At 41.6% G+C, this 24661-nt stretch overlaps 1 protein-coding gene across 3 annotated transcripts in view; it reads right to left on the bottom strand.

Annotated features, from left to right (window-relative positions):
- ZBTB8A (zinc finger and BTB domain containing 8A) overlaps nucleotides 1-24661 on the bottom strand; it is a 69542-nt gene that overhangs the window by 5564 nt on the left and 39317 nt on the right. For all 3 annotated transcript variants that reach the window (XM_023258418.2, XM_023258420.2, XR_006584133.1), the window contains 2 exons: nucleotides 8558-9381; nucleotides 4882-5051 (listed from right to left, as the gene is read on the bottom strand). In XM_023258418.2, coding sequence (XP_023114186.1) covers nucleotides 4882-5051; nucleotides 8558-9380 — 993 coding nt within the window. In that variant the 5' untranslated portion in view covers nucleotide 9381. The remainder of the gene's footprint in view (nucleotides 1-4881; nucleotides 5052-8557; nucleotides 9382-24661) is intronic.

The following is a 24661-nucleotide window of genomic DNA, read 5'->3' as shown; positions in this document are numbered from 1 at the left end:
TTGAAGCAAGTAACTGAAAACAATATAAACCTGCTTCCAGGGTGATAGTCAAAATATCTAACAACTAGCAAGGTAGAAGTACCACCCAAACAGAACAGAAGCCTGAAAATCACAATGGACATTGGTCCAAACAACAACATATGTCAAAACAACACAGGCTGCTATGTGTCAGCCTATTATTATCCCTGCTTCCTTCCTTAACAACTAGTGGGAATACAACTCGGGTTGTGAGAACCAAATGAGTTAATACGTGTGAAGCTGCTTTAGAAAAAAGTTGTAAGATGAGTAATTATATAATTATACTTATTAATAAGCAGATTTCTTTCTTTCTTTTTTATTTATTTTTGAGAGAGAGAGGGTGCAAGTGAGTGGCAGAGAGAGATGGTGAGAGAATCCCACAAGAGGCAGAGAGGGAGGGAGAGAGAGAGAGAGAGAGGGAGAGAGAGAGAAGTGGGGCTCACCTGAAGCAGGACCTGAACTCACGAACCGTGAGATCATGACTTAAGACGAAGTCAGATGCTTAACTGACTAAGCCACCCACATGCCCTAAATAACTTTCTTTAATAGCTGTCAGAGCAGAGATGATGGGTTCTACTCTAAAAATCACTATAATTAATATCATAATGTTGAATTAATATTTATGGCATATTCATTTAGATAAAATCAGAACACTATGGAAGTACACCACCAAACACAAATGGCCAAAAACCCCAAGAAAACTAATGCAGTGTGGTAAAATATCTAAGAAAATGTATAGGACTACAACTCAGTATAGTTATTATTTTCTACTTAACTCCTGACATATTAATCAGTAAACACTGAAAGTACACAATTTGAGTGTACCTTTGTTTCTCCTGAAATAGTAATGTTATGGGTATCATATGTGGTACTGTTTTTGTTAGAAAGTTCTGGCACAGATTCATGTTCATCCCCCATCCCTTCAATTCCAATATGATTATGAAGTCAAAGAAATGAAATAAAACATTATGTTAAAATTGAACATATCATCATGAATTAATTTTTTTTAACTTTTTTTTAAATGTTTTTATTTATTTTTGAGACAGAGAGAGAGACAGAGCACCAGCTGGGGAGGGGCAGAGAGAGAGGGAGACACAGAACCCGAAGCAGGCTCCAGGCTCCGAGCTGTGAGCACAGAGCCCTACGCGGGGCTCAAACCCACGAACTGTGAGATCATGACCTGAGCCGAAGTCGGACACTTAACCGACTGAGCCACCCAGGTGCCCCATGAATTCATTATTTTAAAAACATATATCTTCCATTTCTGTCCACTGAAATAATCTTTTTTTTTTAATGTTTATTTATTTTTGAGAGAGAGAACGAGCAGAGGAGGGGCAGAGAGAGAGGGGGACAGAGGATTCTGAGTGGGCTCTGCGCTGACAGCGGTGAGACCAATGTAGGACTCGAACTCATGTACTGTGAGATCATGACCTGAGCTGAAGTCAGACGCTCAGCCGAATGAGCCACCACAGTGCCCCTGTCCACTGAAATAATCTAAGGGGAATGACACCATAGTAACAATGAGCACCCCAGGTGTCCAAAGTTTGGTTTCTAATTTCATTCCCCATTAAAAGGAACCACAGGTCTTTTGAGAAATGGCTGATTCCAGTTTTGTGACAGGGAAAATACAAGTTGAGCCTAGGGAAATTTGGGGGCCAGAGAATAAGGCCACCTGGGATATTTAATGGACTTATGACAAAGGGACATAAGAACCAGTTCCAAGTCGTCCAACTGGACAAAACTGAAAATTTGAGTATCAAAAAGAATAATAATTGTTGTGGTCCCAAACACAATGAACCAATGAAAATTCATGAGACTGTAATGCTATTTAGAAAAAAAATAAAGCCAGAAAAAACTCATATTACCATTTGAAACTGCTATTTAATCAACTCTTTATTTTGAAAATTGATAATTAAAGGGAAAGAATTAAATATTTATCCTGTTTCTCCTGTAGTAACTGTATGTCAAAGTAACCAAGTAGTTCCAGGTGATGAGGGAAGGTTTTACTTTATAGAATTCTAGCTAATAATGTAGAAGAAATGATAAAATCAGTAAATCATACCACAAGTAAAATTAATAATTTGGGCAGAGTTTATCAACTGCTGTTAATCTCATTAAATGAATGCTTGATGAAGAATGGATATAGCATAGGGGCGCCTGGGTGGCGCAGTTGGTTAAGCGTCCGACTTCAGCCAGGTCATGATCTCGCAGTCCGTGAGTTCGAGCCCCGCGTCGGGCTCTGGGCTGATGGCTCGGAGCCTGGAGCCTGTTTCCGATTCTGTGTCTCCCTCTCTCTCTGCCCCTCCCCCGTTCATGCTCTGTCTCTCTCTGTCCCAAAAATAAATAAAAAATGTTGAAAAAAAAAAAAAAAAAAGAATGGATATAGCATAATGCCAAAATAGTTCCACATAGATTCCTTTCTAATCACGTGGTGGCATCTTTAACTGCTCAACGATGGGATCATGGTATCATTACCTAGCTTAGTGACCAATCTTTTTTTTTTTTTAATTTTTTTTTAACGTTTATTTATTTTTGAGACAGAGAGAGACAGAGCATGAATGGGGGAGGGGTAGAGAGAGAGGGAGACACAGAATCGGAAGGAGGCTCCAGGCTCTGAGCTGTCAGCCTGGAGCCCCACGCGAGGCTCGAACTCACGGACCGCGAGATCGTGACCTGAGCCGAAGTCGGACACTTAACCGACTGAGCCACCCAGGCGCCCCTCTTTTTTTTTTTTTTTTTTTTTAATTTTTTTTTAACGTTTATTTATTTTTGAGACAGAGAGAGACAGAGCATGAATGGGGAGGGGCAGAGAGAGAGGGAGACACAGAATGAGAAGCGGGCTCCAGGCTCCAAGCTGTCAGTACAGAGCCGGACGCGGGGCTCGAACTCACGGACCGCGAGATCATGACCTGAGCCAAAGTCGGACGCTCAACCAACTGAGCCACCCAGGTGCCCCGGAAAGTATTTTTCTTGAATCCATTAAGACTTTAGATAAAAATTCTAGTTTATAGAAAATTCAGGGGGGAGAGAGGAACAAACTAAATGACACCATGTGGAAGCAAGCAGAGAAATCAAGAGGTAGGTTATTTTATAAAACAATTATCTTGATATCTCAAGTAAGTCAGTGTTATGGAAATAAAAAGGGTGGCTGAGAGTACTATGCTCTCTTAAAAACATATTTAAGGGACTTAACAGTGAGATCCCTGGGTCCTGAATCGGATACTGGCTTGGAAAACCCAGCTATAAAAGGTATTGGGAGACTACAGGGAAATGCGAAATTGACCTGGATGTCAGATAAAAGTTTACTGAGATGGCAAGGTAGATTATTCATGAAAGAGAGCAGGCTACAAAATATCACAAGTAGTATGATCTAATTTAGTTAGAAACAACCCATATATATGCATGTGATAAAGTGTTAAGAAAGGTATATTTCGGTGGTGAAAATAAAGTCTTTTATTTTTCTTATTTTTACTTTGTTTAATACTTTTTCATTGCTTTAAATAATAAAAGGTTGTTTTTAATTTTAAAAAACCAGCTTCATAAGGTTAATGAAGGTAGAGATTTTGTCTGTTTTGCTCACTCACTGCTGGATACCTAGCACTGAGAAAAGGGGCTGGCGCATAGGTGCTCAGTATATACTTGCTGACTAATTATAAAGCAATGCATGAAGAAATTGCCTTAAGTGACCCACTGTCCTTTATTTATTATTATTTTATTTATTTATTTATTTTAACGTTTATTTATTTTTGAGACAGAGACAGAGCATGAACAGGGGAGGGTCAGAGAGAGAGAGGGAGACACAGAATCTGAAACAGGCTCCAGGTTCTGAGCTGTCAGCACCGAGCCCGATGCGGGGCTTGAACTCATGAACCGCGAGATCATGACCTGAGCTGAAGTCGGTATTTATTATTTTTTAAAGTTTATTTATTTATGTTGAGCGAGGGAGAGAGAGAGTGAGCACAGGGGAGAGGCAGAAAGAGAGGGAGAGAATCCCAAGCAGGGTCTGTGCTGTCAGCACAGAGCCCAATTTGGGGCTCAATCTCACAAACTGTGAGATCATGACCTGAGCCAAAATCCAGTTGGATACTTAACCAACTGAGGCACTCAGGTGCCCCAATCCACTGTCCTTTAAAGCTAAAAGGAGATCATATAAATGGAATAAAAGTATGAGTAATACAACAGATTTTGGAACACATTCTTGCCTCAAGATGAACAGCAGAGTAATTTTCCAATGTCCTTACCCTATTAACCCACCAGAGCACTGAACAGCAAATTCCCTGAGATTTCTGACTGCTGACAATCCTGTCCCTGGCTGGAAGTGGCTCAATCTCCCACCTTCCTCCCTTCCTTGAGGAGACTACAGATAAACTAGAGAGAGACTAAAAAGGGAGTATAGTGGACAGAGGTTGAACAGTAGAAACTAGACTGAGATCCTTTCAGAAAAGGATTCGAGAACCACTAGCAGAGGCTGAGTACCTGAAGTAGTGACTCTGACCTAGACGTTCAAATATCTTTGGTTTACATTGTCTTCGGCTCTTGAAAAGACCAGTATACAAAAACATATTAGATTTTAAATGAATTATAATATATATTCCAAAAAATAAATAAAAAAGAAAAAAGTAAAATGGATATTCAAAAGAATATCTCTTACTTCAAGGTCTCAAAGGAGAATAAAAAAATGTATATATATTATATATTAAATTATGCATCACGTGTAAAGGAAAACCATTAAGTTGGAAACATTTCCAATATGGTAGAGTTGTATGAAAAGATTTCCCGCAGTAAATGAGATTTAGTAAATCCTAAAGCAGATAAATGCACACATTTCTTAAGAAGTAAGATGATGAAAAATTATATACATACTGTTCGGAAATGGCTACTTAGATGGTCCAGCCTGCTAAATCTTTTCCCACAAGCTTGACACGGATAGGGCCTTTCTCCCGTATGGCAGCGAAGGTGGCGCTTGAGGTCTGCTTTCCGCTTCACCACGTGTGTGCAGTACGGGCACTTGAACCGCATCCTGGGCAGATCATCTGTCAGGAGACAGTTTGATTAAATTTCTGGAAAGTTCATCATAACAATTGTATAACACGAAGAATCCCAAAGGAGTTGGTGAGTCCCGTCTTCGAAAGGCAGGAGAAAAGGAGAAGGAAGAAATTGCATTTATTTCTTCTATTTCTTTTCCCTTTTTTTAATTTTAATTTTTTTATTTTGAGAGAGAGAGAGAGAGAGAGAGAGAGTGCAAGCAAGCAGGGGAGAGGCAGAGGGAGAGGGAGAGAGAGAATCTCAAGCAGGCTCCACACTCAGCACGGAGCTGGACTCGGGGCTCTATCCCACGACCCTGGGATCGTGACCTGAACGGAAATCAAGAGTCAGTGGGCCGCTTAACTGAACCATCCAGGCGCCCCAAGAAAGAAATTTTATTAAGACTAGATCATTAATGTGATCCTGAGTCCAGAACTGTAACTTCAGTATTTGATATATTTACAAAGTCAGGGTTAACTGACTCTCACCCTTATCTTTCTACTCAGTGTTGTAGAGTCACTAGATTTGAAATGTCAAAAGTGGTGCTGGATTTTAAAACTGGAGATACAATCCGAAGTAAAAGTATTTAATATTATAGCTTTTAAGTGACTTTTTTATTTACCTATTTTTATCCTCTTGCCTTTTCTTTTCATACACTTGTAGTACTTTTAAAGGTGAAAAAATGACAAGGATATTTAATTTTTTGTTTTAAAACTCATGTATTCAAAAGAAAAACGAAAAAAAAGGGCGCCTGGGTGGCTCAGTCGGTTAAGCATCTCACTTCAGCTCAGGTCATGATCTCACAGTTTGTGGGCTTGAGCCCTGTGTTGGGTTCTGTCCTGACGGCTCAGAGCCTGGAGCCTGCTTTGGATTCTGTGTCTCCCCCTCTCTGTCCCTCCCCTGCTGGCACTCTGTCTCTCTCTCTCTCTCTCTCTCTTAAAAAATAAATATTTTAAAAAAATGTTTTTAATAAAACTGTATTCAAGGGGTGCCTGGATGGCTTAGTCAGTAGAGCATGCAACTCTTGATCTCAGGGTCATGAGTTCAAGCCCCATGTGGGGCATAGAGATTACTAAAAGCAAAACAAAACGAAACAAAAACATATATATACATATATATATAAACTTTAAAAAAATAAATAAAACTCATGTATTCAAGATGTTAGTTATGATTGGAGGCAAATTTCATCAATTTAATAGCTGTTAAATTCAGCTGTTCATTACTGAAGTTAGGTTAACATAGCCTAGAATTACAGAAGTACAGAGCATAAACAGAGAAAAGATCAGTCTTTTGCTGTTTTAAAACTCAATAGAGATTTCTCATTTTTGCTCTGTTACCAGTATGCCTTGGTCAATGGTCAGAGCTCAGCAGGACGTTTAGTAAGCTCTGTAATAGGATAGAATTTCATGTCTTTTCAGGTTAGTACTACAGAAAAATGTGGTTAGTAAAGATCAATCCGGTTGCCTATTATTTTTTTTAATGTTTCTTTTCGAGAGAAAGCGAGCGAGCAGGGGAGGGGCAGAGAGAAGGGGTCAGAGGATCAGAAGCGGGCTCTGCACTGGCAGCAGTGAGCCCAACGCAGGGCTTGAACTCACAAACCTTGAGATCGTGACCTGAGCCAGTCAGACATTCAACCAACAGAGCCACCCAGGCGCCCCTTGGTTGCCTATTATTTTAAGGTATCTTATCTACAACTGAATTGTTTTTTTTTTTAAGTTTATTTATGTATTTAGAGAAAGAATGTGCATGTGAGTGAGCATGGGGGAGAGGCAGAGACAAAGGGACAGAGAATCTCAAGCAGGCTCCGTGCTGTCAGCATTGAACCTGATGATGCAGGGCTGGAACCCACAAACCGTGAGAAAATGACCTGAGCTGAAATCAAGAGTCAGATGCTTAACCACTGAGCCACCCAAGCACCCACAACCGAATTATTTTTAAAAATTTATGTGACAACCCAGGAAATGTGAATACTGACTGGCTATTTACTGATGTTAAGAAACTGTTAATTTTGTTTAGGTACAATTATAGTATTGTAGTGGGTTTTTTTAAAAGACTATATTTTAGGGACACTTTCTGAAATATTTACAGATGAAAACTTATGATGTGTTATATTTGCTTAAAAATAATAAAGGGAGGGATGCTTAGGTGGCTTAGTCAGTTAAGTGTCTGGCTCTTGATTTCGGCTCAGGTCGTGATCTCATGGTTTGTTTGTGAGATCAAGTCCTGCATTAGAGCCTGCTTGAGATTCTCTCTCTCCCTCTCTCTCTGCCTCGCCCCCACTCAGGCTTTCTCTCTCTCTCTCGCTCTCAAAATAAATAAACTTAAAAAAATAATACTAAAGGGAAGGGTGAGAAGTAGTGATCCAGATGAAACAAGATTGACCATGAGTCGGAAGTTGTTCAGACTGGGTAATGGGGTACATGGAGGTGAATTATGCTATTCTCTTTACTTTTTTATATGTTTGAAATTTTCCTAAATTAAAAAAATTTTTAAATATATAATCTGAATCTTATAATCAGTAGGAGTTTCATCTTATGATTTTCCTTTAAATTCACACGTAAACTATTAAACAAATTTGCTACTTGATTAATTGATTTGCTGCCTGATTATGACATGCATTTCTGGGGCACCTGGGTGGCTCAGTCAGTTGAGCTTCTGACTTTGGCTCAGGTCATGATCCCACAGTTCATGGGTTCGAGCTCCACGTCAGGCTCTGTGCTGACAGCTCAGAGCCTGGAACCTGCTTCTGATTCTGTGTCCCTCTCTCTGTGTCCCTCCCTTACTCACAGTCTGTCTCTCTCTCTCAAAAACAAATAAACATAAAAAAAAAATGACATGCATTTCTAATCCCTGTTCTCTATGGCAGGGAGGGGAGAATTACTGAAACCAACAACCTACATAATAATCTTTCTGCATTTTACTACTATCATAAAAATGAGATGTCTCATATTATTGTTGCATATAGGATTACAGTGTCAATGTTATGGGTTGTGTGTTAAGTTTGTTTTTTTTTTTTAATTATGTATTTATATCTCAATAAAATCAGATGTAGTTTCATTTTTGGTAGGTCTTGGGTCTGTGAACCTTTGTAAGTTCACATGGTTGCTCTGTTTAACTTTTCTCTATAAAAGTACTCCTCCCGAGTGAATACTCAGAAAAAAAATAACCTATTTAAAGTGAAGCTTTGCCCCTTAGGGATTTAAACCATTTAGAAGAGAGCTTTAAACACTTAACAGTGATCTAATCATCTGTTGACACAGGTTTGGAAATCGTGGGCTTTGCACCTCAGAGGTCTGTTAAGTTTTGACTATTCTCAAATTTAGCCAATATTATTTTTAGTTAAAAATTTAAATTTATGTCTTATACAATAAATTTCATTAGAGAAGTAGGACTTAAAAAAAACCTCTTGGTTTAACTGCCTGTAACACTTCAAAGTAAGGGCATGTTGAGATAGGACTGATTTGGATAGGAGTCTTAGAAACTCATTGAGAGGACTGATGCTTTTTTGGGGTACCTGGAAAGCTTCTGGATGTGACCTCAGATCCTGGACCATACGGATAGCCAACAGGAGTAGAGTCCATGTCAGCATCAACTTGTGCTTGTTCTTCCGACTGGGAAATGTGGCCGGAAGAATCCGATGTCCGAGCTTCTCGTTTGCTAGACTTATAATGAGCAACTTCAGAAGGCTGTGACAACCTCCAATGTTTGGACTTTTTAATGGAATCTTTCCTTTGTTCATGCTTGGCCAAAGGTTGTTGGGTGTTCCTTTGGGAGGCTGGATGGTAATTATACTTGCTCCAAGATTTCCCACTTATTATACCCGTTCCTTGATCTGGGCTTAGGTGAGAATGTGGAGAACCGCTTTCTTCTTGCCAGCTACCACTATAAAAGGAGGAACGTTCTATACCGTTAGAATTAGCATCTTTATCGGAGAGACTGAAATAGCGATCTTTTTCTTTCTCGCTAATGTCTAGTGAAGATTTAATAAAGGTCTTACATACACTAATGACATCAGTCATCTGAAGGAAGCTAGCAGCTGACATCACTTCTATGACATTCTGACCAGTGAGAGAGAGTTTGCCGGAATAGACGAAGTCCAGGATAACCGTAAAAGTGTCGGGGGAGAAAGCCTGAAATGTAGCTGTAGTGGGTTGACTGGTCTCCTTTGAATTCTGAGAAAGAAGCATTTTGAAATAGCCGCTGCTAGCAAATAATACATTTCGATGCGCTTTGAAGACCTTCCCTTCAACCAGAATGCTGCAATCACAAAAGACATCTTGCCTGCGCTGCTCGTTCAGTTGTTGCAGGAGGTGGGACTGGTGAGAGGAGATCTCCATGCTGGAGGGAAAAAGACACGTGGTTAACCGAAATGACACAGGCAACTGAAATAGCCATCAGAAACCTCTCTCTTGTTTCCACTGAAAAACGCTTTCTTAGAGAATACAGTCTCCAAAACACAGGAGATTACTTAGTACTGTGCTATTAGTTACGTGATTTGGGGACAATTATTTGTTCAGTCACCAACCTTTACTGAGTATCCTCTATGAATCAGGCTTTCTGCTATGTGCTGAACTGAACAGGCTTGCTTCCTGGGTTCATGCAGTGTTCAGTCTAGAGGGGGACCAGGAACTAAGCAAACACTCACGTGAAGTCACAAATGACTTGCCAAGGGCAAAGACAGAAAGACAATGTTGTGAGTAGAAGAGTAAGTCAGTCGAGACTGGGATGCAGAGGGTTGGGAACACCTCCCTGAGAAGTAATCTTTAGGCTGGGACCTCAAAGGTGAACAGGAATTAGCCAGGGGAAGAATGAGGGGAAAGATTACAGCTTCCAGCAAAATGGTGATCTAGAAAGGGCGGAAACTCTCCTGCCACAAATTTCTAGAGATGCTGGCTAAAATATAACCAAATGTTTTAAACATATGCCAGGGCTTGCAGGGAAATGAGAAATCCCTAGATGCCTGCAGTGGAGAAGGAGTAGAGCAGCAATATGGGCTCGGGTTTTGATCAGTAACAAGTAGGAACCCTCTAAGGACCACGACCTCAATGAAGAAAGACTAGTAAACTTTGCCCATAAATCCCTGGCAAAAAAACAAAGAAAGTTTGTCTTTGTGGGACTGGGGGGAAAAAAAAGTACCTAGGTGAGATACCAAACCTTTTGCTTTTTAATTTTTTTTAATGTTTAAGAGACAGAGAGCAGGGGAAGGGAAGAGAGAAAAGACAGACACAGAATCCAAAGCAGGCTCCAGGCTCTGAGGTGTCAGCACAGAGCCCAACGCAGGGCTCAAACTCACGACCCTTGAGATCATGACCTAAATCCAAGTCAGACATTTAACCGACTGAGCCACCCAGGCACCCCCAACCCTTTGCTTTTTGAGGTTCTGGAACCCAAATTGATTTTACCTGTTTGGTGTGGCAAACCACAAGGTAAAATTTTAATGTGAAAATTAGTCCTGGGCTGGTAGGGCCCGTTGGGCGCCTGGCAGAAGTAAATGCAAAACCGCTCAGGAGGGCTGCTCTCAGGAACCAAGCCAGGTGGGAAGTAAGCTCTGCTTATGCTGAACTCAAAGTCATTCCCTTCTTCATATAAAGTGGATAGTTTCCAATATTGGATCGTCATGGTGCCTAATACCTCTTATCTTAAAAAGAAACAAGCAAACAAAACCTCCCTTGGTTTCACAATCCACCTCTGGCTACTACTCATTTCTCTATAATGGTTTTAAATTTTGTTTTAAGTAAACTCTACACCACACATGGGGCTTGAACCCATGACCCTGCGATCAAGAGTCGTATGCCCTACTGGCTGAGCCAGCCAGGCGCCCCAGCTTACTACTCATTTCCCTGCTCCCTTCACACAAAATTCATTGAAAGCGTGTTTTGGTTTGCTCTTTTCACTTGCCGTCTTCACTTCTGTTCTCTATCAGGTTTCATCCCGATCCATCAGAATCATTTTTAAAAAGCTCACTAGTAACTTGCATGTCAAATCCAACGGTCATTCCTTTGTCCTCATTTTACTGAGGCAGTGGGTCCTTCTCTTCATCCTCAAACACTTTCTTCACTTGATGCTGGGACACCAGCTCCTCCATGCTTCTTCTCCTATCAGCCACTCCTTCTCAGTCTCCTTTGCTGGGTGTTCATTTTCCTAATCTCTCAGTGCCGGGGGATTCCGGACACGCTACCCTAAAATATGGCACCTTGGTGTATTGAATATTTTGAACTAAAGAAGTTTGGGAAAACAGCAGAAGCAGAAAGGTCACTCTGACACCCCCCCTCCCTTCTCCCCTGCAACAAAAATAACCCTACTGTGAGAGGTGCCCTCCCTATACCCAGAAGAAAGAGATTCCTTATCTCAGAAAACAAAGGGACGCTGAAAAGAATGTGAACAAACAGGCTTTGGCGAGTTTCCCCCGCTTACTAAATTTATCTCCTACTCCTTGACCTACCATAATCCTCCACGACTGTCCTGTCCGCTCTTCATCCAACCTAGCATAAAAATATACTCAGTGTCTGTTCCTTCCGGTCTTCATTTCCTTATGAAGGCTTCTGGGTCATGTAAAACTTACATTAAGTAATTTGTTTGCGTTCCTCGTGTTAACTTGCTTTTGTCAGTTTAACTTCCAGACCCAGCCAGGAAGACGGTCAAGGAAAAATTTTCCTCCCCTACAGCTGGAAGGTCCCAGGCCTCAGGGCTCAGACCTCTTCTCTACTTAACACTATTCTCTGGGTGAGCCCATCTGGTCTCATAGTTTTAAATACCATCTTTGAGCTTATGACTCACAAAAAAGCCTCCAAAGGCCTCCCCCACCATCCAGCCTCAAAGTTACGACCTCAAAGGCCCTGCGTGATGGGCACCTCTCGCGTCCAGGTGTCTCTCTGCCCTCATCTGCTCTGCTCTGTCCCTCACATGCCACATTCCAGCTACACAGGCCTCTGCCCATTCCTGAACATTCAAGGCATGTTCCTGCCGTGCAGCCCTTGTCTTGGCCATTCTATCTGCTTGGGGATTCTTCTCCCAGATATACACATAGCTCACATTCTCACATTTTCAGGTCTCTTTTCAAATGTCACCTTATCAGAGATCTTTCCTTTACCATCCTATATAATCACTCCCTTCTGTTCTCTGTCCCCTTGTTTACTGTTTTCTCCTACTAGAATTTAAGGTAAGAGAGCAGAGACTTGGCCTGCTTTACTTATGTATCCCCAGCTCCACACGATACGTGCTCAATCAGTGTTGCTGAATGAATGACTCAAAAATGTTAAAACATACAAGGGAATCATTCTTTATAAAGAAGAATCAGCAGGTGGAACAAACAGGAGAATAGGAACGCCAACAACTTTAGAAAATAAAAACCCAAGAGACTATTAAATAAGCCTTTTTAAGACGGTCGAAGAGATAAAAGAGAATAAAAAGTAGCAAATAGTCATGAGCATAGACGCTAGAGCCGGGTAGCTGGATTTGGAATTCTGGCTCCACTTAATAGCTGTATGAACCCAGGCAATTTATTTAACTTCTGTATCCATTTCCTTACCTGTAAAATGGAACAAAAAAAATAGCACTTCTTTCATAGGATTATTGTGAGGATTGAATGAGCTGAGGTACACAGAGCACTCCAAATTATATGTTGGACATGTAAAAAGTACTTCATAAATGTTAGCCATTCTCCTTTTACTTTTATTATTATCCACAAAAAAAGAAACCACTGGGGGGAGGGGCGGGAAGAAGAGGGAGGTCTGAGGGGGAACCAAATGGATTTAATATATGAAAAATACAATCAATGAAATTAAAACACCTCATGTTGCAAGATAGCGGCTGCCCCATCTCCAGCCTGATGTCCACATTCCTGGCAGGGAGAGGAAAAGACAAAAGACAATTACCAGCCCAGTTTGTCTTCTTTTTTTAATCGGGGCGGGGGCTGTGTGGAATGGCTTTCCTGGATGCCTCATCCAGGGGACTTACACTTGCAACGCAATGGCCAGAGCCCTGTCACTCCCATTAACGGTATATATCAATTACTACTTCTCATTTCTGTCAGAACTTAGTATTATACTTTTTAATTTTGTCAATCTTTCAAATATGCAATGGTATGTCATTGCTTTTATTTGTGTGGATCGTACGATTAATGTTTATTGACTGTGAGTCGGAGAATTTCTTGCTCATTACAGTGTTGTTAACTAACACTGTATAACAACTAACTACAAAAAACAATGCCATACGGTAAGTATTTATTTAGCTCACATGCCTGTGGGTTGGCTAATTTAGGCTGGACTTGTTAGGGCAGCTCTGTGATCTTGCCTGGGTCCACTCACATACCTAGGAGTCAGCTGATTTAGGTAGCTTGTCCAGGTTAGTTGTGTTATTACATGGTCTCATACCTTCCTCCTGGAACCAGTTGGCTGGCTTGGCCAATTTCATCTCGTGATAATGGCAAAGGTACAAAAGACCAAGTGGAAATATATGAGACCTCTTATGGCTTAGGCTTGCAAGTGGCACACTGTTACATCTACCAAATTCTAATAGTCTAAAGCAAATGCCATGGCCAAATCTAAAGTCAAGGGAAGAAATATCTCCTGCTGCGTGAGTGGGAAGAACTGTGAAGTCACACAGCAAAGGGTGTGAATATTGGCAGGGGATGATGAACAGGGGCAATAATGCTATCTACACAATAACCTTTCTTATTTTTCAAGTTGGGTTGTCTTTTTTTTATTTATTTATAGATATCCTTTAAATAGCCAACATACTAATCCTTCATTAGCTATATGCTTTGCAAGTATCTTCTCCCAGTCTGTGGTTTGACTTTTTAACTTCACTTAAGGTGGTTTTCATTAAAAAGAAGCTTTTAGGGGCACCTGGGTGGCTCAGTCGGTTAAGCGTCTCTTAATTTCGGCTCAGGTCATGATCTCACAGTTCATGGGTTCAAGCCCCGAGTCGGGCTCCACGCTGATAGTGCAATCCTGCGTGGGATTCTCTCTCTCTCTTTCTGTCCCTCCCATGCATGCTCTCTCTCAAAAAAAAAAAAAAAAAAAAAAGAAAAGAAAAGAAAAAAAAATTCCTGTTTCAAGGACATAAAGATATTTTTTAAAGTTCTGTTCTTCACTTTTAAGGCTTTAATCTATTTATTTTGCATGTGGTATTCTAATTTTTTTCATTCAGGTAACCAATTTTTCTGGCACTTTTTATTGAATAGTCTATCCTTTCCCCATTAATTTGTAATAGTATGTCTGTTATACATTTAGTTTACATAAATTCATGGTTCTATTTCTCAGCTCTTTGTTCAGTTCAGTTGGTCTACTTGTCTATCTCTGCAGTAATACTTCACAGTATTAATTGCCAAAACTTTAAAATGAATTCCCCCACCTAATTCATCAAATAACATTTAAAAAAAAAGTGTCTCTTTCTACTTCCATGTAAATATTAGGGTAAGTTTATCAAGTTTCACTAAAAAAAAAAAAATCCTATAAGCATTTATTTTGGAATTGAATTTATAGATTATGGGAAAACTCACATCTTTATGATATTGAGTCTTATCATCCAGGAACATAGTATAATTCTCCATTTATTTAGGCCTCTTTTTGTATTCTTCAGTAATGTTTCCTTCTTTTTTCTTTTTTTTTTTTAATGTTTATTTATTTTTGAGAGACAGAGAAAGAGAGAGCAAGCAGGGGAGGGGAGGGGAAGAAAGAGAGGGAGACACAGAATCTGAAGCATGCTCCAGGCTCCAAGCTGTCAGCACAGAGCCCGACTCAGGGCTTGAATTCACGAACCGTGAGATTATGACCTGAGCCAAAGTCGAACGCTTAACCGATTGAGTCACCCAGGAGCTCCCCCTTATTTTCTTTATTAAGATCTTGCATATTTTTTTCAGATTTATTTATATTGACTAAATGGAAATGCTCCTAAAATTTCAGCATTAAGACTGATGTTTAGTATAGGTGTTTGATGGTTACCCTTTTGTTTCCAACTTGCTAAAAATTTTTATCATAAATGAGTGCTAAATTTTATTAAATGCATATGTGGTATTTACATGTTTTTTTTTCTTTCTTAATCTGTATATTAGTTTCCTGAAGCTATTGTAATAAAGTACCATAAACTGGGTGACTTAACACAACAGAAGTTTATTATCTTGCAGTCTGGATGCTGGATATCTAAAACCAGGTGTCAGCAGCGCCATAATCCCTCTGAAACCTGTGAGGGAGGAATCCTTCTTTGCTTCTTCCTAGTGTCTAGTGACCCCAGGAGTTCTTTGGTTTGTGGCAGCAAAACCCCAATCTGTTTCCATCTTCACACGGCTGTCTTCTCCCTGTGTCTCTGTGTCTTCACAAGGAACTCTCTCCTTGTATCTTCACAATGTCTTCTTATAAGGACATTAGTCATTTTCTACAGCCATTTTTTAAAAGTAAGCGCTAGGCTTGACATGGGGTTTGAACTCACAACCCCGAGATCAAGAGTCACATGCTCTACCGACTGAGCCAGCCAGGAGCCCCAGACATTAGTCCTTTTTTTTTTTTTTATTAAAAAAATTTTTTTTAATGTTTATTTTTGAGAGAGAGAGACACACACACAGAGCGGGGAGAGGGGCAGAGAATCTGAAGCAGGCTCCAGGCTCTGATCTGGAGCGAAAGGACACAAAAGGACATTAGTCATTTAGGATTAAGGGCCCATCCTACTCCAATATGACCTCATCTTAACTGATTACCTGTGCAACAACTGTATTTCCAAATAAGATACTGCAGGTTGGCACTTAGACATATCTTTTGGGGGGAACACAATTCAAGCCACAACAATCATTAGTATATTACATTTTCTGGGTGTTGAATTATCTTTGCATTCCTGAGATACTTTAACCCAGTCTTTACTTTTGTTTTTCTACCGAATCAGAGACTTTTGAAAAGACAAATTTTCTGCTTTTTCAGCATAGTCTCCAATAATACTAAGTGAACTTAGTGGGTTGAATACTGTCCCCTCAAAATTCATGTCTACTTGAAAAAAAAAACAATTCATGTCTACCTGGAACCTCAGAATATAACCTTGTTTGGAAATAGGGTCTTTGCAGAAATAATTGGTTAAGACAAGGTCACTGGATTAGGGTCTCCTGTCCTTGTAAGAAGAGAAGAGGACACATAAATACAAAGAAGAAAAAAAAAAAAACAACCTTGTGAAATAACAGGTGGAGACTGGAGTCATGCAATACTAGTCAAGAAATACCTCCCCCAGAGGCTGGAAGGAGTCTCCTCTAGAGCCTTCAGAGGGAACACCTTGATTTCTGACTTCCAGCCTCCAGAACTGAGAGAATACATTTTGGTTGTTTTAAGCACCCCAGTTTGAGGTACTTCGTTAGAGCAGCCCTAGGTAACCAGCACACACTGCATGAAATTGCCAGGATTTAACCATTCTGACCAATAAAAATAGTTATTTCGTATAGTGGATCTAAACTCTTGATTTTAAATGAACTGATGAAAGGGAAAATATTTATTTCCGCATTAACAGAAGAAGCTGCAGCCCTTTAAAAGCTGTGATTTTAGGGGGGCCCGGGTAGCTCAGTTGGTTCAGCGTCTGACTTTGGCTCAGATCGTGATCTCTCAGTCCATGGGTTCGAGCCCTGTGTCAGGCTCTGGGCCGACAGCTCAGAGCCTGGAGCCTGCTTCGGATTCTGTGTCTCCCTCGCTCTCTGTCCCTCCCCCGCTTGCACTCTGTCTCTCAAAAAATGAATGTTAGAAAAAAAATATCTTTAATAAAAAAAAATTTAAAAATAAACGCTGTGATTTTAATTCTTTCAGTGATGTTTTCGTTTACCAGCCTGTTATACAACTTCCTTTCCATTTACTCCTTATTCTATTCTGACTTCTCCCTCTTATTTTTCTGGCAGTTGCTTCCCACAACTTTTCTTGAGAGGATCACCCCTTCATCTCTTTCAGTTCTTGTGGTTTGGGAGATATTGACTTGACTCATCACTCCAGAGGTCAACCTGTGACCTAGACCTGACAAATCGGGGCACTGCATTCCCATGGCCAGTTACTGGCTTGAGGATGGACACACCAAGCAAAGCAAGGACAGGAGGTTCAATCGAAGTGAATCCTAGAATTTTTACTGGAGCAACTGGAAAGAAGACCACTCCCGTGAGGACGTATCCCTGGAGTTATATATTGTAGATGTTCTTTCTGCCACCATGACAGAGCCTCCGTGAGAAAGGGCCAACGCTGAGGAAAGCAGAGCAGAGAAACAGAGAAAGGCCAGATCCCACTGACATCATTCTGTTTCCTAGGTTGGTAATTTTTTTTTTTTTCCTGTAAAGGGCCAGGCAGGAAATATTTCAGGGTTTGTGGGTATGAGATTATTATTTATAATAAATGTATGTTTTTGACTTTGCCAATGGTCCCTGGCTCATTGCTTCCCAAACCCTTGTAATTTCCTAAGCAATAAGAGAAATAAAAGCATCTTTTTAAAAAATGTTGATTTATTTATTTTGAGAGAGAGAGAGAGAGAGCACGTACATGAACGGGGAGGGGCAGAGACAGAGGGAGAGAGAATCCCAAGCAGGCTCCACGCTGTCAGTGCAGAGCCAGACGCAGGGCTCGATCTCACAAACCGTGATCATGACCTGAGATGAAATCAAGAGTTGAAGGCTTAACCAACTAAACCACCCAGGCGTCCCCAAGAGCATGTTTTGTTCTCATATTTGGTCTTTTATCCTCAGTTCCCGAAATCACTTCAGAGCCATAAAGGTGCCACGGGTGTCTTGCTGTTCACAAAAAAAAAAAAAACCTTTCAACAGCTGAGTTTATGTTAATGAGGTGACTCTTGGAAGTTCCCTAAGATGGTTGGGGGGGTTATGCCAGGAGAACCAACCATTACATTAGATTAATTAGACTAGAGGTTTGGAACTTTCAGTCCCTCCCCATGACTTCTGGGAAAGAGGGGAGGGGCTGGAAATTGAATCAAGCACCAACAGCCAATGATTTAATCAATCACATCTATGTAATGAAGCATCCATAAAACCCCGAAAGGACAGGGTTCTGAGAGCTTCCAGGTTGGTGAACCAGAATGCATCCACTTGTTGGCCCCAAGCTCCATGGGAAAGAAGTTCTTGCATTTGGAACCTTGCCCTATGTATCTCTTCATCTGGCTGTTCACCTGTATCCTTTAATATCTTTTGTAATAAACCGGTAATCTGTGAGTAAACTGGTTTCCTTAGTTCTGTGAGCCACTCTAGCAAACTATTCGAACCCAAGGAGGGGTCCTCCAGTCAGTCAGAAGCACAGGTAACAACCTGGACTAGTGATGGGCATCTGATGTGGGGGCCATCTTGCGGGACTGAGCCCTTAACCTGTGAATCTGATGCTCTCTCCAGGTAGACAGTGTCAGAACGGAGTTGGATTAGTCTTGGAGAATTGCTTGATTTGGGGCGGGAAACCCACACATCATAGTGGGGCTCTCTCTCACAACTCCTCAGCTTCACCGCTACATTACTCACTTCTGCCACTGTGGCACAAACGCAGCCATAGGCAACAGGAGAAGCAACGGGTAGGGTAGTGTTCTAATAAAGCTTTATTTACAGAAATAGCCACAGGCTGCTTTTTGCCAACCCCAGTCCTAGTCCCAGCAATGCCTTAAGCTATATCTATCCTTGGACTTTCCAGTTACCTGTCCCAATAGATGTCATTTTCCTTAGGCCAGCGTGAGCTGGCTTTCCTTTTACTTGTAACCAGAGAATCTCGCTTTACAAGTTATTTCTGAAGGTTCTGAATTCTTTGATCACTTTCTTCTAATTATTAGTGCAGCTTTTCTTTTAAAAAATGTTTTTTTAACATTTTGTTTATTTTTGAGAGAGAGACAGAGACAGAGACAGAGACAGAGCAGGAGCAGGGGGAGGAGCAGAGAGAGAGGGAGACACAGAATCCGAAGCAGGCTCCAAGCGCTGAGCCGTCAGCATAGAGCCCGATGTGGGGCTCAAACCCACAAACTGCAAAATCATGACCTGAGCCGAAGTCACACGCTTTAACCAACTGAGCCACCCAGGAGCCCCAGTGAAGCTTTTCTTTAAAATCTACTCCTGATTCTGAAAGGAATCAAAATTGATTTCATAGAGGAATGATTAATTGACCATCCAACACATTGTCAGTTCTTTTTCAGACATGAAAGTGTTTTATACAGTTTTAGTGAAAAGTTAATTCCGTGCAGGAAAAATGTTTTGTTTGTTTTTTTAGTTTAAATTTCAGTCAGATACTGCTTTCTTTTCTAGGCAACCTGTAGACGTTCTAAGTGAGCTTCAGTATCGTCACGTGTTGCAAACGGTAGTCCCTCTGTGCAAATTTAAACAGGCTCCTGAGAGTCGATAGGGAGTGAGAAGATGTTTAACAGTGAAAGCAAAGTAGAAAACTGTCTCCTGACTGGAGACATCTGAGCACTGCCTTTGACAAGTGGAAGGAGTAACAGAGGACCTCTGAGGGAGAAGGCTGAGGCCTGGCAGGATGACCAGCAGCAGACTGTGTCAAAGGGCAGTCATAAGACTATTCCCTTGGGGCGCCTGGGTGGCGCAGTCGGTTAAGCGTCCGACTTCAGCCAGGTCACGATCTCGCGGTCCGGGAGTTCGAGCCCCGCGTCGGGCTCTGGGCTGATGGCTCAGAGCCTGGAGCCTGTTTCCGATTCTGTGTCTCCCTCTCTCTCTGCCCCTCCCCCGTTCATGCTCTGTCTCTCTCTGTCCCAAAAATAAATAAAAAAAAAAAAAAGTTGAAAAAAAAATAAAAAAAAAAAAAAAATAAGACTATTCCCTAAAGTGAAATATCCCACGTTGGCGGCTGAATTCCCAGTGCCATGTTCTCCCGTCTTGAAAGGAGGCTCTAATTCCAAGATAGGATTAAGAATAAGTTTAAGAGCCTTAATGAAAAGACTCCGATAGATAAAAAGGAAAAGGCAATTCACACGCATGTGTGCGCACACACACACACACACACACACAGGACCACAACCAGGTAACAGGTGGCAGGGAGAGCAAGAGAACAATCAAGGGTGACCCCGAGGCCAATGGCGTGGTACTGGCAGAGTGGAGTTACCGTTTACTGAAATGGGGAAGACTAGGAAAGGAACCCGTCGGGGCTGGTCTCTGCAGCTCAAGTTTGGACATGGTAAGTTTAACATGTCCTGTTATCCATCCAACAAGAGAGAAAGGGTGGGCGGTTGGACATACAAGCAGAGTTGAGGAAATAGGTCCAGGCTGGGGATGGGAACTGGGAATCAGCATTTGAATGGTATTTAAAGTCATGAGACTAGATGTGATTACCAAAGGAGGCAGGCCACATAGAATAGAGGTGAGCCCCTGGCCCTCTGACATTTAGGGAATAGAAGGATAAGGATCAAGCAAAGATACCAGAGAAAAACCAGAAAGCCAGGAAGACATCCCGGAAGTGAAGAAAGTGCTTCAAGGAGAAGCACTGGATGGATCAGTAGTGTGTGTGTGTGTGTGTGTGCGTGTGTGTGTGTGTACACATGCACATGTGTGCATGTGTGCATATGTGGTGTGTGTGTGTGACGTGCATGTTTGCATATGTTGTATGTGCCTGTGTGTGTCTATGTGTGTGCACGTGTGTATCTGTGTCCCTGTGTTGGGGTGAGTTTCACAGAGAATGGGATGGAGGAGAGAGTACATACAACTCTTTCTGCAGAATTTTGCTGTGAAGTGAAAGGATAAGGCAGATAGTGATAGAAAGGGGAGGTGTCATAAAGACTGAAGAAGAATTTGAGTATTCTGGAAAGAAAAAATTCACTGAAGAGATAAATTTCCAGATAAGGCAGGGAGGGATGAGATTGAGAACACGTTAGAATGGTTATTGTTGAAAAGGATTAGTGAGGGGTAGGAGGACAGGATACCTTCTTCTTTGCAACAGAAAGAGATAATGAAAAAGTGTACAGGCCTCTAAAGGAAGATGATATCGGGGCTCATTTCCGATGCCTTTGATCTCTAAGTAAAATAGCATTATTTGTGAAAACGATGAGGATATGGGAAATTTGGTAGAATTACAGTAGTTCACATAAAAATGTATATCTGATGTTTAATCTACTCTGATTTACACTTTCCACTTAAATCACAAGATTAAAGTATAACAGCATGAGCCCAGCTTACAGCATAGTAATACTCAGCAAATATTTAAGGGATTTCTCCTGGTGAAACTGTTCCATGGATAGACTATAGCAACTGACAGGCAGGAGAAGCTGCCATTTTTCTTTAACCTACCCATCTATGGCTGAATACATTTGTTCTTTGCCCTTGTAAGTAAGCAGGGCCTTCATAACTAAGGCAACTGATTTTGGTTTTTGTACTGGTTATCTACCTATTGTTTTTAAGCCCCCAAACTGCCTTTTTATATTCTGCTCTGTTTGGCTTTTTTTTTTTTTAACTTTTTTAAAATTTATTTTTCAGAAACAGAGAGAGACAGAGAATGAGCAGGGGAGGAACAGAGATAGAGGGAGACACAGAATCTGAAGCAGGCTCCAGGCTCTGAGCTGTCAGCACAGAGCCCGACGCAGGGCTCGAACCCACGAACCGTGAGATCATGACCTGAGCCAAAGTCAGTTGCTTAACTGACTGAGCCACCCAGGTGCCCCTGTTTTTTTTTTTTTTTTTTTTTTTAATGTTTATTTATTCTTGAGAGAGAGAGACAGAGCATGAGCAGGGGAGGGGCAGAGAGAGAGGGAGACACAGAATCTGAAGCAGTCTCTGCACTTGCTCTCCCTGCCACATGTCTGTGCTGATGGCTCAGTAGGTTCTGAGCCATCAGTACAGAGCCTGATGCAGGGCTCAAACTCACACATCATGAGATCATGACCTGAGCCGAAGTCAGATGCTTAACTGCCTGAGCCATCCAGGAACCCCATATTCTGCTCTGTTCTGATGGGGCTGAGAGTCTGCAAACTACATTACCCAGTATCTCTCACCAGCTGGCTTCCTGCAGGATAGGTACAATGGGACTTGGAGGGCTGGAGGAAGAGGGGAACTCCCTGCTCTAGCTCTCACGGTTGCTGATGGTTGCTGTAGTAGCATCTGGGTGGCAGGATTCTGGACTACAGCAGCTCAGGCAGATGTGGAATCTTTCTGGTGGTTCCAGCTCTCATCGAAGTGTTACCTCTTCAGCAGATCCTGGACTGTGTCTCCAAAAGTGCAGCAGCAGGTATATGCTCAAGGGCTCCAGCAAGGGTATATGCTTCAAGGGACATTAGCAGCTTGTGATCCCTGAGTATCATTTCCTTCTTTTTGTTCTCCCAGCCCCCATCCTCATTTGTGCTCTCCCACACCTTCCCACACCTGTATAATTTCCAAAGTATCTTTGTCTGGAATATCTAGAATGGCATCTGTTTTCTGGATAGGACTCTTACTTTATAACCTGGGTAACAGAAAAGGTCCCAGGAAACAGAATCTCTAAAATAGGGTTTGGGGGTTGGTTTGCTGTTTTGAGCTTGAACAGAATAATGGCCTTATTGCCAATGAAAAACAGAAATACTGGTAATCCATGTCCTGTAGTGGCATTCTGATTACTTATCATCATTTGCTTCGGGTGAAGTCCTACTGAAGCCAACACTTTGGAGACTAAGTGGCTGCTCTATCTCACCATGACATTAGTAATGATGACTACAAGGACACATCAGGTGAGCTGCTTCTGACTGTACTGGAGCACTTACAGAAAGGAAATGACAAGCTCCAAGCTTTAAACTCAGCTTAGGGCGCCTGGGTGGGTCAGTTGGTTAAGCACCCGACTTCGGCTCAGGTCATGATCTCACGGTTTGTGGGTTTGAGCCCCACATTGGGCTCTCTGCTGTTAGCACGGAGCCCACATCAGATCCTCTGTCCCCTTCTCTCTCGCCCTCTCTCAAAAATAAATAAACATTTAATGGGGTGCCTGGGTAGCTCAGCTGGTTAAGCATCGGACTTCAGCTCAGATCATGATCAGGAGTTTGAGCCCCACGTTTGGCTCTGTGCTGACAGCTCTGAGCCTGGAGTCTGTTTTGGATTCTGTGTCTCCCTCTCTCCCTGCCCCTCTCCCTCTCTCTTTCCCTCTCTCTCTCTCAAAAATAAATATAAGCATTAAAAAAATTTTTTAAATAAACATTAAAAAAAATTTAAAACTCAGCTCAGGTCAACCATTAGAAAACCAGAGAACTTTGACAGGGACCTTAAAGGAACCTCTGTGAAGCCACAGGGTAGATATAGCTAAAAATCAGACACTAAATGTAATTGTGTGGGTTGTAAAATTGCAGCCTAAGTTGATTTTACATCTGACCAAGTCTCTTATATGATGGGTGCTGATTGTGAAGGAGACCCTGGGACTGGGAACATTTGAATAGATTCAGACACTCTGAAAACCTTGAACTTGTAAATTCCCATGAGTCTCCCTCGTCAGGAAGCAGCCTCTCCTTTGTCTGAGGAGACTAGCCTTCCCTTTCTCGAAGACTCTGTAATAACACACCAGAGGGAATTGTCCTACAAGAGGATGCCAATTTTCCTCCAAACACACCTCACCACCCCTTATTGCCACGGACCATAACCAGAATCAGCATTTCTCCCGGGGAATAATGAAAAAAATATCATATGGGAGGAGATAATTTATAAAACCAAAACTATTGCAAGGTTTTTCTAATTTACCTTGGCAAACACGGGAATATGTTTAGTGATGGATTCTGAGGGTTACCATGTTGAAACAGGCTGGATTTATTCCTAAGGCCGCACTGGATTTTATGTGTTAGTTCAAACACTTAGGAATGGCTCTAAAAATTTGTGTCAAGGGCAGACCACAACTTGAACTCAAGGGTGGACTATTTCCAATGAAGCTGAGATGCCAGAACTCCTGCCATAATGTGGAGGAAGAAACCCAGAGATCCAGATGACACTTCCTTCACTAAGAGAATGCAGCTGTCACCTATAGGATGGAAATGACAAAGGGAGATGTCTTCACTGAAATGGGGATGACGAGATCCCAGAGTGGCAAAGGCCAAGTGACAGTGGTTAAATGCCAGAGACGATGTGTACACAATTACCATATACACAGCAGGAGTGGGTCTTTGGTGATGGCTAGTTGACCATGTTGTCTCTAAGAATTATCCAGATGAACAGCTTCCTAAAGTGTTAAATTGACCTCTATCACCAAAAAGCCAACAAACAAAAGTAAAAACAAATAAACAGAAATTCTACGTCTCTTGAGCAAGAATCTGACCTGGTTTGCCTTACTGGGGGCATGACAGCCTGTCATGTATACCACAGACCTAAACCAATGTACAGAACTGGATCTGTTGAACCTTTGATCAGAGAAGGATACTACACGACCACGAGTACATACTGGAACATTTCCTCCCTGTCTTCCTCAAAGAGACCTGAAATAATGTCCTGATAAATGATGTCCTACTAAATGAATGTAAGTGAAACCACGTACTAGGATGACTGAAGACTGAGAAAGAGTAATATCTAGAGCTCCGAGGGATTGCTAGATATTGGTTCTGAATTGATGTTAATCTCTGGGTACCCAGAACAGCATCGTGACCCACCAGTGTAGGCAGGGGCTTATCAAGGTCAAGCGTTGTGATCTTTCCATTGGAACAAACTGGCATAGCAGCCAGCACCTGGGATACAGCTACTGAC

Source organism: Felis catus, chromosome C1 (assembly GCF_018350175.1).
Source record: "Felis catus isolate Fca126 chromosome C1, F.catus_Fca126_mat1.0, whole genome shotgun sequence".
NCBI classification, from domain to species: domain Eukaryota; kingdom Metazoa; phylum Chordata; class Mammalia; order Carnivora; family Felidae; genus Felis; species Felis catus.
The sequence above is the reverse complement of the archived record's forward strand: the minus strand, read 5'-3'. Positions and strand labels throughout refer to the sequence as shown.